The 18,719-nt window shown below is 43.3% G+C and overlaps 1 protein-coding gene across 2 annotated transcripts in view; it reads right to left on the bottom strand.

Moving 5' to 3' along the window:
- CAPZB (capping actin protein of muscle Z-line subunit beta) overlaps nucleotides 1-18,719 on the bottom strand; it is a 53,797-nt gene that overhangs the window by 1,425 nt on the left and 33,653 nt on the right. Inside the window, exons 5-9 of one of the 2 annotated variants that reach the window (XM_058855363.1) lie at nucleotides 7,379-7,520; nucleotides 6,765-6,881; nucleotides 3,233-3,298; nucleotides 2,361-2,437; nucleotides 1,201-1,313 (exon numbers count right to left, since the gene is read on the bottom strand). In XM_058855363.1, coding sequence (XP_058711346.1) covers nucleotides 1,211-1,313; nucleotides 2,361-2,437; nucleotides 3,233-3,298; nucleotides 6,765-6,881; nucleotides 7,379-7,520 — 505 coding nt within the window. In that variant the 3' untranslated portion in view covers nucleotides 1,201-1,210. The remainder of the gene's footprint in view (nucleotides 1-1,200; nucleotides 1,314-2,360; nucleotides 2,438-3,232; nucleotides 3,299-6,764; nucleotides 6,882-7,378; nucleotides 7,521-18,719) is intronic. The other variant, XM_058855364.1, reaches the window with a different exon arrangement.

Raw genomic sequence — 18,719 nt, 5'->3', positions numbered from 1 at the left:
GATTTGAGACAATAAGAAATTTCCACTTTTAAAAGGCCCCTCTTAAATAAACTGATGGAACAGGTTCTATCCAGAACCAAACCTTTCCAGAGCTGCTACCACAGGGAAGTGGCAGGATCCAGCTGGGAAGGATTTCTCCCCACCTAAAATTTCACCTGTGAAATTTCTCCACATTTCACAGCCTTTAGTGGAAGATTTCCACTAAGGGGACTGGAATTGGATGAGCTTTAAGGGCCCTTCCAACCCAAACCAGTCTGGGATTCTGTGATTCAGAGCAAGCTCATTTTCCCTGCTTGCTGTCTCCTGTAAACGAGGCTGCTCTTTGTGGTGGTGATTTTCCTACCATTTTTATAACAGTATTTCCATTCTCTTGTCTCTGGAGACTTCTGCTGCTTTAATAAAAACATGTACATTTATAATTGCATTTGTCACAGGCTGAACAAGTGGTTCTTGGCCACTATCAACAAACGGTTGGTCAGCTGGATGTGTCTGAAACAACTGGAACTGGAGTGGAAGGTTAAGCTGGCTCAGGGTAAGTCACTCCTGACACTCAGAGCTCCAGAGCAAACGAGCAACAAACCCCTCTGGAGGCTGTGCAATGTCTGGGTGAGCTCCAGCAGGACTGCAGCTCCAGCTCCAAGGAAATTCCAAACCCAGCAGGCTCACGGGGACGGGTGTGTGGACGAGCACACCTTTACTCAGAAATCATGGGAAGAACCAGACTCTTTTTTTTTTTTCCCAAACTCCCAAGATTCCATTCTCTGGAATGGATTGGATGGCTGGAATGGATTTCCAAGACTCCCAAGATTTCATTCTGCAGGGAGGACGCTGGGATTACAGGGAATTTCTTCATGGAAGTGGTGAACCACAGGTGTAAAAAACCCAGAAAAAAAAAAACCTTCTGGATTGAAGCAGCCCAATCCCACAGCACTCCAGGCACAGGCCCACGTGCTCCTTCCCTGCTCCCAAGCCAGAGTGCAAAGTGGTGAATCCTGCCCCAGTTCCAAGAGCCAGGAGGAGGAGGAGGAGGAGGAGGAAACATTTCAAACAAGAACCACAGCGTTCAGCGGCTGCGCTGAGACAGAGCCCGGGGGCGGCTCCCTGCGGGATTAGGGGTTAGTTCTTCCCGGAACCATGCAGGGGCTGGGCTGGTGAGTCCTGGTTTAGTGCTGGCTCACACCTCACAGGCAGCGAGGGTACCTGGATTGGTTTAGTTATCAGGCTGGATGTAGATCTGGCGCTGGGTCAACACTTGAGAAAGTTCCCTCTGCAACTGCTTATACTTTTGGTTGTCGGGAATAGCATCGATAGATCTACAGAGAGCAGTGGGAAACCAGGGAGCAAAGAGGGAAAAGAGAAGTCAGGAGAAGTCGGTAACGCAGAGCTGGGGCTCTGGGAAGCAGCAGGGAGGAGAAGGGGACACACACAGGTGAGAAGGGAAGGGCTGAGGGTGTTGTGGGTGTTTCCATCACACGGGGCCAGGACTCAGAGCGAGGGATGGGGAGACACAGCAGAGATTCGACCACAACAGCTCAAGGCAACGTTCCCAAGAGAAAGATTCTACTACAGATTCCCTCTGCTGGAAATAAAAACTTCCTGGCTAAACCCTGGGCTTGGGGCAGAACCCAGAGCAGCAGAACTCAGAACCTCTCCCACAGCTCCTGCTGCTCCCTCTGCCCACACAGCAGCACCAATGTTTAATTAACATCATTTTCCTCTCTTTTTCCACATCTCAGTGCGTGAGGGAAGAGCAGAGCATTTCTCTGTGCCCTGTGGTTATTCTACATTCCCACACTGACCTGGGAGGTCTCTCTGAACTTTAAAATGATCACAGTTTTGTACTTTGTGAGCAGGAGAATCACCAGCTTGGGATTTCCATGTCCAATTCCTGGCCAGGAATGAGCAGGGGCTGAAATGTACAGCACAATTCCCCTACTGAAAGGCACAGGGAATTTAATCTCTTCTCATACACTGTATTTTGACCAGTGGTGTTGAGAGAAAGACAGAATTTAAAACAAACCCTGAACACCACAAACCACCCACGTCATGACTTAATTCTGGGATTATTTTTAAGGACAGCAGAAAGAGAAGACAGAATTCAAGTAGAGCTTGCAAGACTGTGAAGAATAAAACTAATGAGCAATAATCCAAAAACACAAGTGTTAATTGGGCTGTTTTGCTCCTGGTGAGGGAAAAAGGGATTAAAACATTTCTTCACATTTCTGCAGTAGAAGATATCCCTGGACTCCACACAACAAATATTATCCCAAAACTCAGGGAAGGGGGGAAAAAAAAGCAGCTCAAGGCTGGGGAGGCACCACAGGGATGCAAAGGATCCCCAGCCCCTGCAGCTCCCTTACCTCAGCCCATTAACGATGTCCTTTGTCTTTCCAAAATAAATCTCGTTCAGTGTACTTCTGATTTTGTTTTCCATGTCCTGGAAAATAAAGCAGCAGCTCTTGAATCAGCTCAGCCCCTGTGAGCAGCACACCCAGAGCATTCCCAGCCTTTCCCAGCCTGTGGAATTCTCTGCACCACGAGAGGGCAGCTCCTCCCCAGCTCTGCAAGGAAAATCCAGCAGCACAACCTCCCCAAATCAGCCCTCCAGCAAAACCAACAGTCCCCAGCTCTGTGCTCAGGGCTCACTTTGGATTTCTCATTTGTTCCTTAAAGCTGCACCACAGAGCTCTGAGAGAGATCCTGTAACAAAGCAGCTCTTGCTCAAACAGCTTTAAAAAAGGGATCCAAAAAGAAGGAGTTGCCTTTCTTTAAGTTCCCAGTTCACTAAAAATGCACCACAGTTGAGGATTTCCTCCTTTCCTGGCTATAAAAATCAAGGGAATGTGGAACACCTTCAGGACAGTGCAGTGAAACAGAAAACTGGTGCTGAGCAGCTCGTGCTGAGCTTCCAGTGCTGCCACAAAACCCAAAACTAAACCCAGTTCCAGGGCATTTCCTAACACTCAACTCTGGGTCCAAGGGACAGTGCTGTGTAGCAACCTGACTCGAAATAATTCTTCCCAAAAGTGGCTGCAAAAGCAAATATGGGGGTAGGAAGTTGTTAATTTCAATTAGGGAATTCAAATTAATTTGAATTAGGAATGGGAGGAGGAGACAAGGGGCAGAGGGGTGGCTTTGTACCCACAAACAGCAATGAGTAAATTCTTTGTAAAGAAAAATGCAACAAAATCCTGAGGTTTGGGACCAAATCTGGGCAGAAGAATTCACTCACCTCTACCAAGCGGCCGATATTGGCTATGTGTGGAGAGGAGTCACTCACAGTCTCATCCTTCTCCATCTGCAAAGGAAAGCACAGATCCATCCATCACAGGAATCAGTGTCCAGCAGGGCTGGGAGAAGGCTCTGAGCAGCTCCTCCAGCGTGGAGAACGCACTGAGAAACCCCCAGTGCTCACCACGGGCATTGAGATGTGGTGGAATAAAAAGCAGGAATGAAAAGAACCCCCAGAAGAGCCACCCCCTCCCCACTGAGGAACAGCCAGGTGGCTTCTGCAGGAGGAATTCAGAGCTGGAACAACTGGAGAGCACAGTGACACCAGGGCCCTGAAGCAGCTGAGATCTTTCACCCCAAGATCAGAACTGGGAGCTGGATTTCATCTGACTGTGCCTCAGGAACACCCATCCCATGGCCTGCCGAGCTCTGAGCCAAGGGAAAATCCCACCCTCCCCAGCTCCTGAGGTGAAAATCGTGCCCAAAACACGGCCAAGCTGTTCCACAATCATCATCAGACCCAGGAACCTCGGCAGGATTTGCTGAGACAGCACGAAAACAAAACTGGGAGACAAATGCAGTGGGAAGAGGAGTCTTCAAAGGGTTTCACTAATCCCACTGACTTCTCTCATCCATCTGTTCCTATCCCTCCCTCGGGGCACAGTTTAAAACTCTGGTTTAAAACACAGGTTTCCTCTCATAAGCCAAGTCTGTAACAGGCTTGGGGAAGCGTGTAATTTACTTGGAGCCCCGAAGGCAAAGGATAACCTGGAAGAGGAGGAGAAAGAGCAGCAGGACGTTTCATTTTGCCTTCAGACTGTTTCCATGGAATGGAGATGCTGCCTGGAGAAGGGATCCAGCTGCAGAGCAGGGACAGTGCAAACCTGAACTACACAAACACATCATGGGGAGTTTGGAACTCTCAAATCTGCCCAAATCTGGGGCTGTCCTGTGCCTCCTCCACACCTGCACAGGCCCAGCTCCCTGGCTGAGAAGCAGAATCTGAAAATAGAATTATTTTTTTTTTAAAGAAAAAAAAAAAAAAAAAAAGTATATTATTACATCTCCATAAAAACTGCTGCCAGAAGGAAAACATTTTTATGTGCTCTGGAAGGCCAGATGTTACAAGAGGCTGTTTAATGGAGTGCAGGATCAGCCATGGCCCACAAACACTTGGGGTTTGTTGAGTTGTTGGGGTTTTTAGAGGTTCCTTCCTGTGGCTGGTGCTGCACAGCTCCAGCAGAACAATTTTTGCTGGATTTGCTGGGAGGGGAAATTCCCTCTACAGGCTGATGTTTAGGAGCAGCTTTCCCTTAATTCCACACCTTAATTCCCTTAATTCCACACCTGCCTGCTGGGCTCAGCCAAACCCCAGGGTGAGCCCAGACCAGTCCAGTCCCAGTCCAGCCCAGCCCAGTTCAGCCCAGTCCAGTCCCAGTCCCAGTCCCAGTCCCAGTCCCAGTCCAGCCCAAATGGTCTTGACAAAGACAAAAAACCCCATTTTTTGTGTCAGGAGCAGGGAAATAATCTCTCCCCTGCATTAGTGGCTGCAGAGAGCAGCAATTTCTGGAGCTTTATTCAGCTCTGTGACACTCCCTGAGCTGCTCCTCTGGCTGTTCCTGTACCCAGGTCAATCACTCCAGCAGCACTCACAAAATTCCCCATTTGCAGCCACGAAGCCAAACTGGGCCCAATTTTGGGGGAATGGCTCTCACCAGACTCCCCAAGCACCTCTGCCACCAGCTGTGACCAAGCTTGTGAAGCTTCCTCTCCAACACAAGGACATCTTCTACCCTCATTTTAATATCAAAGGTGGTCAAATATCAATGCTGAGTTGACCAAATCTGTGTAAATTTACCCAAAACACTGCTGATACCTGTCAGGTGAAACTGGAACATGCCATTCCACAGGTAACTAAAACCAACTCTTGGTGGGGTTTATTGCAGGCTGCACAAAGAGCTGATCAAAAAAAGGAAAAGTGAAGCTTGCAGAGCTTGGGTGATGTGGCAAAGTGGATTTAGAGCAAAGTCCAAGCCTTGCACTCAGGAGTTTTGGTGCAGCTGCAGGTAAATTTCCAGCTGGGGACAAGCACAGAACAGCTGGAGGCAGTGGAGGCTGCAGTTTCCTGCAGGCTGGAATGTGCCCCCAGCTTCCCCTGTTTGTGCAGGAGCTGCTCCTGCCTTCCTGCACCACATCTGAACCCAAGTTCTGCTGCTAAAACCACGACAGGAGCGTGAATCTCCCCTCTGGAGCTTTGGGAGGGGAGAGTCAGAGCCAGCAAGGCCCAGCAGCCCAGGCCAAGGTGCACTGAGGACAGGAACCCTGCTCAGATCCTCGTTTTCCTTGGCACAGCTCCTGCTCCGAGGCCACAGCCACAGCCAGGCCCTTGGCCTCAACTTCACAGCTCTCATTTACAGGATTAGCAAGGCTGGGATTAAATATGTGGCTGGGTCACCATAACTCTGCTGTAATTACTGCAAAAAGAGGCAAAAAAAAAAAGGCTCAAAACCATCTCCAGATGCCTTTTTCCTTCGTTTGCTTTTCCATCGGCTTCTTCAATGTCAACAAGGTGGAAAGAAAAATCACCCAGGCTGGGGCAAGCTGTGCAAGATTAACCCAGTTTCAGTCCCTCTCTGCAATCCCTCCTTGCCTTCACCTGGCTCAAACCTGCACAAAACCATGAGGTTTTTAACAGAGTCTGCATTGTGCTTTGTGTGCAAAGCCCCAGTCTGGCCTGGGAAGGCTCATAAAGGAGTTTCAGCTGCTGCCAATCTCTCCATGACCTTACAATGTGCCTCCTGTCCTCCTGAGTTTATTACTCTGCTCCACTCAGTGACTTCCAGAGCCCAAAGCAAGCCCAGCTCATCAGCAGGGAGGCAGAAACCTTGGGCAGGTGCTGCAGCCTCATCCAAGGAATTCCAGTTGAGCAGATCCTGCCTGGCAGGGACTGCAGGGATCTGCCAGCCTGGCACCTTCCTGCTGAAAACCAGCTCTCAGGAGGCAGGAAAAGTCATTAATGCTGGCACATTAGGACAGATTTATCTTAATTTTTAAAATTTTTTAGATTTTTAAATTTTTAGAAAATAAATTTTTAGATTTTTTTTTTTTTATGCAGGAAGAAAACACCAAAGGAAAATTTTAATTGATGTCCTTAAAAAAAAAATCTTACAGTCAGTGCAAAATTCAGGTTTGTTCTCAGTGGTTTAGCTTTTAAAAGGGAGATGTAAGAGAAGAAGTCATCCTGTGTTTTTATAATCCAGTGAGAAAGTGGGCAAATCCTACAGATAAAAATATCCCTGCAACACTCAGGGAAAAACAAAAATTCAAGAGCACTAAAAGACAAACTGAGACTTGGGAGCAAGTCTAAACTCCTGCTGAATGTTTTGTATTTTTAATGGCAAGCCCCAATGTGTCAAGCACAGTTCAAGGGGGCTTTCTGCTAATTACAGGAGATGTAATTTCTGTTAATTCTCCAGGAGATGTTTATCCAGCAGCTCACAAAAGCAGGGTTGTGTGGCTGAGTGGGCTCATACCTGTCTGGTGAGGCTCCCCCCCAGGTTCATGGTACCAGAGCCTGTTTTGTTGGTCTGCAGCCACAGCATCACCGTGGAGGTCAGCTTGTAATGGGCAGTGCGGCCACTGGACTTCTCCTGAGAGTGCAAAAGAACAAAAAGGGATGGAAACAGGAGGTTAAAATCCTTCCCCAAGTGAAATGGGGCTGGCCTGGCAGGTAAATCTAACCCCACTCACACAGCACAGTCTCTTAAAGACAATTCTAAGTGTGCACATTCCTCTAATTTTCCAAAGCAAATCTAGTTAGAGCAATTTACCCTCCTATTACCTCGTTTTTATTACCTAATTAGTGATATTTATCTGTAGCTCTTTATGTTAAAAAAGCCCCACATCTTGGGATCACATGCACAGAAATAACATTCTTCCAATTCTTCTGGGATTCTTTTTGATTACAACCCTGACTTATCTCTATCCAAATGGCCCCGGGGCATTTTCAAAAAATTAACAAGGGAAAGAAGTTTACAGCCCTGCCACAATCTCTCATTGTTCAGTGGAACACCTGTGCTCCTTAATTGTCTGGAATTAAGTGGGTTTTGTTTTCACTTGGATGTGTCAGCTGCCCCAGAGGCTGTACCTGAACCTCCACCACGTGGATGGAATCCCAGCATCCCTTAATCTTCTTTGATCCATCTCCAGCTTTCTTAATGAGGATCACCCCGGCAAAGCCATGATCCAGATCCCAGAGGTAGACAGAGGAGACTCCACCTTCAAAATACCTGCAGGATTCAACCCAGAGGTGAGTTAAAAGCAAGCAGGACCCGAGCCACAGTCAGATATCCATAATAATAATCCCAAATAAGCAGAATTTCTAAGTGCTAACACAGATTATTTTATTTTATTTTCTTTCAAGACAGCACACTCTCACAGCTCCACACCCACAGCTCAAATCACAGTGCAGAGACTTTAATTACAAAATAACTGCACATTTCTCTGAAGGAGAATAAAGGTCTGGTGAGAAGCAGAGCTATTTACAGATTTCTGCAGGACTTGAGCAAACAATTCCTCTGATTCCAATTACCTACAACAGCTGGTAAAAGCAGAGTGGGCTGAGAGTAAGGCTTTATTTTACAATTTGGTCTCTTTTTCCCTCTCTTTTCTTTCACTATTGGCAAGGTCTGCAAGTTCTTTACAGCAAAGTTCACTAATTAAGACAAAAGGGAGAAAGTAAATAACTTCATGTTGCTGCCTCAGAAGTCTGGGTGAAGCTGACATTGATTTGGTTTTGTTATTGCAGCATCAGATGTGGGAAAGAAGAGAAATTCAGGCAGACTGCCTCAATCTCACAGTCAGAAAACCAAGAAAGGTTTGGATCTGTAGAGCCCCAATCCCTCTGGATGAGAGTGGTGCAGGTGGAAAATTCACTTTATGAAATAATGGTAAACAACCCAACACTGCTGGAAGAAAAGAAGCACAAGGAGTAATTTTGTCTCCTGGAGAACTGGAATTGCAACCCACAGCATTTCACCCCTTCCACTCTCTCAAGTTACCAAAGCCATGAGGAGGATGAAGGAAAAGGGAATAATAAATATTCCTTCATGGCACACAACTCTCAGATCTCAGGGCACACAAGGGTTGTGTGAAAGGAGGAGAGGAAATTTGGTGCTCAGACTTTTCAGTGCTTTCAAGAAGGCAAAATCTCATCATGCCAAGAGATGAGGAGCTGCCAGGACTGCCAGCAATTAAATTAATTAAATTAAATTAATTAAATTAATTAAATTAAACTGTGTTCTACCTCTGTCACACCCCCCTGGGAGTGACTGCTCCTTCCTCTTCTGCACCAGAGGAAATTCCCTTTACCTGAGGACATCCAAGCCTTTACCCAAACCAGTGCTGACCTCAGGAGGGGTGAACAATTCCTATTAACTCACCTTTTAATTTAAATTTTAAATTAATTAATTAAATTTAAAAATTAACTCAATTTTTCCTATTAACCCACCTTTTATTTTTCCTATTCACTCAGTTAATTTTTCCTATTAACTCACCTTTTAAATTTTAAATTAATTAATTAAATTTTAAAATTTACTCAATTAATTTTTCCTATTAACCCACCTTTTGTTTTTCCTATTCACTCAGTTAATTTTTCCTATTAACTCACCTTTTAAATTTTAAATTAATTAATTACATTTAAAAATCTACTCAGTTAATTTTTCCTATTAACCCACCTTTCACTTTTCCTATTCACTCAGTTAATTTTTCCTATTAACCCTATCAAACCACAGATTGATTTTTGATTTTTATTTTTATTTTTTGGCTGAAAAAGCAAAGCCCAGCCAGGCAACTCCAACCCAACAAACCAACACAAATTCCCTTTTTATCCCCCTGGGGAATTCACAACTGGATTTTGCTTAATGGGAATTCCAGTCCTGCAGTGAACCTCAGCTCCAACCCAAGTGACCCTTCCTTCAGCAGCAGGAATCAGAGAGAAGCACTTATTGCTTTAAAAATAAGTTTTTATATAATATATTTTAATATATAATATTAATATATTAATATATTAAATTTTATTTTAATATATATTTTAATATATATTTCTAATATATATATATAAATTCTATATAAAATATAAATTATAAATTCTATATAAAATATATATATTATATATATAATATATATAATATATATAAATTATATATATAATAGATATATAATATATATAAATTCTATATAAAATATATATATTATATATATAATATATATAAATTATATATATAATAGATATAATATATATAAATTCTATATAAAATATAAAATATAAATTCTATATAAAATATATATATTATATATATAATATATATAAATTATATATTATATATATAATATATATAAATTCTATATAAAATATAAAATATAAATTCTATATAAAATATATATATTATATATAATATATATAATATATATAAATTATATATATAATAGATATATAATATATATAAATTCTATATAAAATATAAAATATAAATTCTATATAAAATATATATATATAATATATATAAATTATATATATTATAGATATATAATATATATAAATTCTATATAAAATATAAAATATAAATTCTATATAAAATATAAAATATAAATTCTATATAAAATATATATATTATATATATAATATATATATTCTATATAAAATATAAATTCTATATAAAATCTAATATATATTTCTAATATATTAATTTTCATCCAGAGAATCAGTGAGTTCACTCCAAATGGACTGGCAGCCACTGAGAACATTTCAGTGTGCACAGACACTTTCCCCATTACGCACTTTACGAGCACGAAACGTTAATTAAGAGCGGGACCCAAACAAGCTTTGGGGAAATTTATTCTTACCTACTGTACTTTGATCCTAATGACATGAAACAGGAAAAAAAAAATCATTTTTATGTGGTTCACCTTTATGAGATTTTACATAAAGGCTTTTGTGGGTATTTTAAGAATGTGCTAAAATGTTGTCTGAAACCACATAAAACCATGTGAAGAACGTCCCGCCAGAAGCAACAGCGCACACATGGAAACGCTTTAAGCGCCTTTGGAGATCTAATGAATCAAATATAATATTAATATTGTTTTAAATACCAACATGCCATTTCAATAAAGCTGCTTTTGCCATGGCCAGGCTCAGGATCTGCAGATTGGAACAACGATGCCAGAACCTGAACCCAAAGCACGCCGGGATTTGAATTATCCAAAGGCTCCTCTGGATAATAATATGGATATTATCCAAAATATCAATGCAGAGCCACTCCAAAATCCCCTCCTCCTTCATGGGCAGGAAATACAGAGCACTGATCATTACACTGCATTTCACCTTCACACAGCTCTCAAGTGGGATTCCTCAAGCTGGAGAGGGGAATGTTCCTCTTTGGTTTTTTTAAAGGAAAATAAAGAGGTGCCACAGGTTAATTGGTCCATAACACAGAAGAGGATGACAGATTGGGAGGATTTAAATTGATATTTGAGGATTTGGATTTGCTGCAGGAGGGTTGGGCTTCCTCCAAGAAACCCCTTCACCATGGGCTGAAATGCAGCACAAACTGAAATCCAAGCTTGGCAAAGGCTCCAGGAAGGCACAAACTGGGATTTTCTCTGTTAAAGAAATGCATGAGCAAGGAGCCAGGCCCAGCAGTGCACCAAAGCTCCTGCATGGAACATCTCTGTCCCTGGTGGCCTGTCCTGATGTCCCTGGCCCTGATCCTCCGCGGCTGGAGAAGGAATCTGCGTTCTTTAGGAGCTGAAATCACAGAATCCTTGAGGTCCTTTAAGGTCCCCAAGTCCAGCACCACCACCCTCAGCACTAACCCACCCCCCCAAGTGCCACATCCACGAATTTCCTGAACACCTCCAGGGCTGGTGACTCCACCACTGCCCAGGACATCCTGCTCCAACACTTCACAACCCCTGCCTTGAAGTTATTTCCTCAATATCCAACTTAAACCCCCCCAGCACAACCTGGGAAGCTCTTCCTTTCCTCACCTGGGAGGAGAGACCGACCCCCAAAGCATCCAGCAGATGTTTCTGGAATGTTCTGGAGGCCTCAAGTAGGAGGAATTCCTGTTGTGGTACCTCCAACACCCCAAGGGACAAACCATGTAGGAGAAGCTTTCTGGGGATGGTCTGAGACATGGCAAAGACCTCTATAATTGAGTGAGGTGTTAGGAGTTTATTTCAGGGTGTGGGATAGAGAGAGAGCCTGATATGAGCCAGCAGATAGAGCTCAGGGCTCAGAGAGAACAATATAAAAAGGGGTAAAATATGAATACATGAGCTCAAGAATTAAGATTGCTAAGAAAGAGAGGGACAGAACAGAAGTGAGAGAGCTGGGAAAAAAGAAGAGCAAGAGTGTAGAGAGAGTGAGGCAAGAGAGACAAGAGAGACCAAGAGAACTCAGAAAACCAAGAGAGACCAAGAGAGACCAGGAGAACTCAGAAAACCAAGAGAGACCAAGAGAACTCAGAAAACCAAGAGAGACCAGGAGAACTCAGAAAACCAAGAGAGACCAGGAGAACTCAGAAAACCAAGAGAGACTGTAGGAGAAGCTTTCTGGGGATGGTCTGAGACACTGCAGAGACCTCTATAATCGAGTTGGGTGTTAGGAGTTTATTCCAGGGTGTGGAAGAGAAAGAGAGCTCTGCTATGAGCCAGCAGATAGAGCTCAAAGCTCAGAGAGAACAATATAAAAAGGGGGTAAAATATGAATACATGAGCTCAAGAATTAAGAAGAGAGGGACAGAACAGAAGTGAGAGAGCTGGGGAAAAGGAGCCTGAGCTCTCCTATACAATCACTTATATAATCTATACATTTGAATATTCTATTCCTTCACTAACCAATCTTTCTAAGTATACTTATATACTTATATATATTACTTATACAGTAACATTTGTGTGCAACCTATAGAAATCGATATTTTTGCATATTTTTAGTTATCTCAGGGTCCTTCAGACCTTTCTTTATAAGGGTGGGAAGAGGGGTCTCAGCTTGGTTTTATTGGGGGACAGAATGTGTTCTGGCACACCAGCCTGGTTTATTTGAATTATTCAAACCCTGTTTTCATTTGTATTTCTTCCTTAGCCTTTCTGGCTACAGAGTCATATTTATAATTTCTTTCTAATTCTACCTTCCCAACAAAACCATTCTCAAAGGACAAAAGCAACCTCTGCTCCCTGCCTAAGGACACCCATCAGTGCTGCAATCCAGATCAGACTTCACCTACAGACAAAACTTTGTTATAAAACAATGAAAAAATGGTTTTATGGTCATCATGTCACTTGATTAACAAAAACACTGATAAATTATATCATAGCAAAAGATCATATTGATATCATATGATATAAAAGATTATATCATCTCAAAAGATCATCAAGACCAACCCCTTGTCCTTGGGGAGCACTTTCTATCTCTAGGAAAATAATTTTCTGTAAGGCTGCCCAGAAAGGTGACTAAAAGGCATTTGGCCCAAAGTAATCATTAATTCTCCTTACAGAATTCAGAACAGCAGTTCACTTAAAATCAATTAAATGTCACGATTAAACACTGAATTTTAATGTCACGATCAAACACTGAATTTTTATATTCGTTACTCATCAACCACAGAACTCCTGGAAAAAGCTGTTTTATACAAAAAATGTCACACTTAAGACTGACCTACTTTACAAATGCAAGAATAAAAGAAAATATTTAAGCTAAGAGTGATCCAAAGCTTTATGAAGTGTTTGAAGTTGCAGCGGGTGGAGCCAGAGGATGGAAACTCGTCTGAGGAGCCGGAGCTGTAGCCATGAAATAGAAGCTGTGGCCAGAAGAAAGCTTTAACTTCAAGAGGGATGTGACAGGGGAGGAAATCCCCCAGCCTCAAGAAAGGAGAGCAGATGAATCATTTTGTTTTACACTGAAGGACAGCTCAGAAAAGGCTCCAAGACTCTCCTGATAACGCTCTGCTCCCCCAACACATCGCTGTGGAGAAAATGACTTTTCACCCCACAGCAATAAAAGCAAGCTCTGATTTTCAACTACAGAACCAAATCACTCATCCATATAAATATTTGTGCATTTTTCCAGAGACAAAAATCAAAAAGTCTGTGGCTTATGGCACTCCCAACCCCCTGATGCCAAAGACACCTGGAACCTCAGCCTGGCTCTGCAAACCTTCCACAGGGTTTCAAACTGGCTCATTTAAAGCAGAAAAATAGATTTCCTTTTATTCCCTAAAGGTCATGTAGTTATTTCTGCCAGCTCCACAAGTTCAGCTTCTGAAACTAGAAAATAGAAAACAGAAAGGGAGATGTCTCCAGCTATTTAAATCAACAGACTTCCGAGAAAAGTGGCATTTAAAAATGCTGCCCCAAAGGAAAATGCTGAGCATCCAGCTCCACGTGTTTTCACAGGAGTGACAATGACTGCAGTCACAGAAACCCAAAACATTCCCCAAATGCCGAGGGGAGGAAGCAAACATTGCTGCTCTCATGGGAACAGGAGGCTGCAGTGACAAAGTGGTGACACAATTCCCACCGAGCCCGTCCCCTGTCACCAGCACAGGAATCACAACAGGGACAAGAAGGAGGCAGCAAATTCCAGCAACTTCCACCTTCCAAACTCAGGTGTTGAACAAATCCCCTGCAATCCCACACCTCGAGGAGGAGGAGGAACAAACTCTTCAGGAGATCAGATAATAATTGTTGAGGAGGCTCAGGAGTTGTTTGATGAAAGGATGGGCTGGTAGCAGGAGTGAGCAGGATTTTTCCTCTCACATTTCTCCCTCTGATCATTCACAGCTCCTCTCTCCTTCCCTGGCCCCAGGAGAACTTCCACAACCTCACCCAGACACTGAAAATGAAGAAGGCAAAATGTCTGTGCACAGCCCAGGGGTTTTGCACCCCGCTTGATGAACTCAGCCCAGGGGGCTCTGTACAGGTATTTTACAGGAATTCTTTCCAGCATACACAGGTGCAAAAATCCCTGGAGCAAACATACCAATCCAGTTAGGTATGTGTAATTTCAGTGCCAGTTGTACTTAAAAGCACACATCTGGACCATGGTGGGATGACTCAAACTGCTCAGCAGAGCTGTGAAGTGCAGGAACTCTGCAAGGAAGGAAAACAGTATCCAAACAATGGGATCCTGAAGGCTGAAAGTCTCCCAAAAAATAAAAAAAAAGCCAGGTTTGTGCTTTCTAGCACCTTTCATTAATGAAAATTGTACTGCTCACATTTTCCTTCCCATCTGATTGCTCCTGGCAGATGGAATTTAAGCACCAAATCCCTCTGGAGAAGTGACCTGGGAAGAATTCCATCAAATTTCCATCAAGAATTCCATCAGCCACCTAATGAGCAGGACAAGGGGTGGCTCTGGAACGTGTCCAAACGAGGGAATTCCTTCATTAGCACCAGGAAACTTCCAAAGCCTCCTCCTGTGGCCATCCTCACACTGCCACATTCCAGCTGAAATCCAAACCTGGACAGAAATCTCCTGTGTCGTGGTTTAACCTTGCCAAAATCTTTGGAGGCTGAGGATTTCATGTGGCATCAATTCTCTAACGAAAGAATTCTGTATCAGATCTGCCACAAGAAGGCTGATGTTTAAGTTTCTTTTCAAATTCCATCATTAAAACACTTTTACATTTGTGAGGGCATGAGGAAAATTTCTGTCTGTACAATACAAAGTATTAATAGAGACAAGCAGTTCAAAAATTCCAGATCACAATAAACTGACGGTTTAAAATTTCATCTCATTTTTAAACCTAAGTCATTTCTTCCTAGGGATTTAAAGCCTTCAGAGAGCAGTGTTTGAGGACAGTGCTGCATCATCAGTGCTGACCTCCTAATCCAAGTGCTCAGTTTTTATGTAATTACAGAGAACCCTGGGAACCCAAGGGAAAACCTCCTCCTCCTCCACCCAACATCTCCGATTCAGAAGATAAGAATGCAGTGTGTGCAGAGCTGCTCCAAAATGGAACTCCCAAAGCAAAAAAAAAAAAAAAATCAGATTATTTCATTTTCCAGCATGAAATTAGATATAATTTCCCCCTCCTTTCTAAGAAGATCCTCTAATTTGTGTAACATTTATCAACAACTTCAATATTAACTCTGCTCTGAGCTGCCCATGGGCAGGCTGAGGAGGGAATCCCAACTCTGCTTTCTACATCTGAATCATTTCCTTGGGAAAACAGCATGGCTGTAATTGTAAAATCACACAGGCATAAAAACAGAGAAACTCTTGGTGGTTTAAACCTGTCTTAGGAGATTTTATCTCACCCTTTGAGCCTGAGCAGAGGATGTTCCTGGTGACACAGGGCTGGAGAGGATGCACAGGAACTTTCCTCAGTGCTGGGATGCTCAACAAACCCATCTGGATTCCATCTGCAAATCCAGCAAATCCAGCAAATCCAGGCACTGCCGTGCCCAGGAGAAAGGCAGCACAAAGGGCTGCAGCAGTAATGAGGAAGCTGATGGCAATAAAGTCACTTCAAAGCTTTGCAGGGGCTCCCAGCTCAGGTTTGAGCACAGGGATCACAAAGGGCTCCCAGCTGCCACATCCCCTGGTGAGCTCCAACCTTGGGGTTGGACATCCCTGTGCTGGAAGGAAGCCCTGATCACACCCTCACATCTGCTGCTGGTGGAATTGGGGCTGTTCCATGCACAAAGAACAGCAGAGTTGGGCAAACAGATGAATGCAGCAATTATTACAAACCCTGAGGGTCTGAAGGGATTTGTGACCTGAACTCCAGCACAGGCTCTGGGCAGGGAAGGAGAACTCAGATGACACCACAGCACATCTCACAAAACATCAGAGCACATCTCACAAACAGCCCAAGGGCTGCACTAACAGAGATTTGCATTTTTTCTTATCAGGACAAGTGGACTAAGGCAGTGTTCAAGCACAGAATCCAAAATTAACTAGGAAAAAGGGTAAAAACAGCTAAAGAAAAAGGGTAAAAAGAGATAAAGAAAGTTAAAGCAGCCAGCAGCTCATGGGCCATCTGAACACACTCAGTACAGATGGTGGCACAGGTCAGTCAAAATGAGACATCCCTGAAGTCCAGCAAAGCCAGGATGTTCCATGACATTAAACAGAGTAATAAATAAAATACAGCACAGTATAAATAGTAATAAAAATTAAAAAAAAAATAAAGTCAGGACTGAGCACTCTATAAGTGAAAGGACAAACTGATCTGGGATTTCACTGCCCCAGCTCTGGCAAAAGGCTCCTCAATCCCCACAATTCCAGGGAATTCCTCCTCCAAGGGCAGTGGGTGCAGGGAACAGCACAGGACAGGAATATCCACCCTGCAAACCCCCAGCACTGCTAAAGCTGTCCAAAAACTGCAATAACTGCTCTGGACCAGATTCCAATCAAAATTCAATAATAAAAGGATTACACACAACAAAGATGTTTCACAGGTCAATCCTCTCCCAGACCTCCTTCCACTCCTACCAAATTCCTGGTCCAGAGATCTAATATAACAAACTGAACATGGATCTACATCAAAACACAGACACAAGAAGAAGTTCAAAAGGTTTCACTGCTCACTCTGTTGAGGAAACTCAGAATCTTAATCAATGCAAACATTTTCAGGAGCAGAATGATTAAGATGATGTTTTATCTTTTTTTTTAAGCTGTTAAAAATCAAAAGCACCAATAAATCCAATTTAAACCATGGAAAAAAAAGGAAGAATAGCTTTCTAAATGCATGTCAGCCACTAAACCAGTCCAAAGTTGCCAAAACTCATCCTGTTTGCAGACAGATCAGCAGCATCCTTCCCAGGGGAGGTCTATTTAATCACTTCAGAAATTATTTCTTCCAGACAACAAAGAACCATTAGATTAGTTAATTAAAGCCCTGATTATCTCCAACCCAAAACAAGGGAAGGCAGAATCTAAAATAGGGAGATTTAACCAGCTGCCCTGCTCTTCATTATGCTTTGATTTCAATCAAGCACACACACGTCAAGCAAAGGGCAATAAATTACAACCATGTGTTACAAGAAATGATCTTCACCATATTGCAAGTGGAAATCCAAGGCTGGAACTGAGTGGTGTAAGATATTAAAATTCCATCTGGGAATAATAACCCACTGAACACAAACATAGCAGGGCATTAGCTCCAGGCACTGCTGGAGTTAAAGCTGGCAGCAGGAGATGGAAATGGAACAGTTGTTTTTTGGGAAAGTGACATGGATTTTGGGAAAACAGATAACTGAGAAATATGCTTGGTGTTTAACACAGAGAAGGGAGCTGAAAGCTGGTGTTATTCCTCTTTAACCCAAATGAAAGAAAGGAAAGCTGGGAAACTCCAGAGACACTAAAACAGGTATTTAAGGCAAATTCAGCGCTGGTTCATGGGCACTGAGGGTTCAGCAGAATTGTTCTTCTCCAGAATGATTTTATTCCATCCAATATTACAAGACTTCCCCAAAGTCACTCAGTGGCCACTAATCTTCTGAGGACAAAATTGAATTTTTAAGGTGGTTAACCAGCAAATCTGACTGGATTATTCCACACAAACTGTTAATAAATCCATGAACAGGCTGTTTCCCTCAAAACACCCACCACAGCAGGTGCCAAGCCCTTGGGAAATGGCAAACACAATGCAGTGACTCACTGGATGGAGGTGGAGACTTACCACACCTGATGAAAAGAGAAATCTAAAAAGGAAAGGTGTGTGGGCCAGATGGGACTGACAGAAGGGAAATGTGAAGAGCTGGGAGAGGCCTGAGATGAGTTCTGGGAGATATCAGCACTTTCTGTGTTAAAGGTGAAGTGGGAGCTGCTCCAGGGGAGGTTTGGAGAGCAGAGTGGGATGGAGATGCTCTCAGAAATGTTCTCTGTTTATCTACAGAGGCTGGAATGATCAGCAGCAGGGGGATTTGGAAGCTCAGGAGTGAAGTGAGGAGGCTCCAGGGAGACCTGACTGGGGCTTTCCAGTGCCTGAAGGAGCTGGAAATACAGAAAGAGGCTTTGGACAAGGGCCTGGAGTGCCAGGACAAGAGGGAATGGCTTGTCAGAGGGCAGGGATGGATGGGATTTTGGGCTGGAATTGCTCCCTGGGAGGGTGGGGAGGGCTGGCACAGGTGCCCAGGGAAGCTGGAGCTGCCTCTGGATCCCTGGAAGTGCCCAAGGACAGCTTGGACAGGGCTTGGAGCAGCCTGGGAATGTGGAAGCTGTCCAGCAAAGCTGGACACAAAGCCACTGCTTGCTCTGAAAAACCCAGCAGAAACTCTCATTATAGGAAAAAAATCAAGCCTGAAGAGCCCAGGAAATTCAGGCACACTGGGATGTGATGTTCCATGTGAGTGCTGTGATTTTGTATTCACTGTTACCTCTCTTCCAGAAAACAGCAGCTGTGGTAACAGAGGCAGCTCAGAAACATTCTCTGCCCCACAGAGGGACAGAATTTAGGGGCTGCTGGTGAGGAGCTGACGTG

The sequence above is a fragment of the Poecile atricapillus genome, chromosome 22 (genome assembly GCF_030490865.1).
Source record: "Poecile atricapillus isolate bPoeAtr1 chromosome 22, bPoeAtr1.hap1, whole genome shotgun sequence".
NCBI lineage: Eukaryota > Metazoa > Chordata > Aves > Passeriformes > Paridae > Poecile > Poecile atricapillus.
Note: the sequence above shows the minus strand (reverse complement) of the source record. Positions and strands in the feature narration are given on the sequence as shown.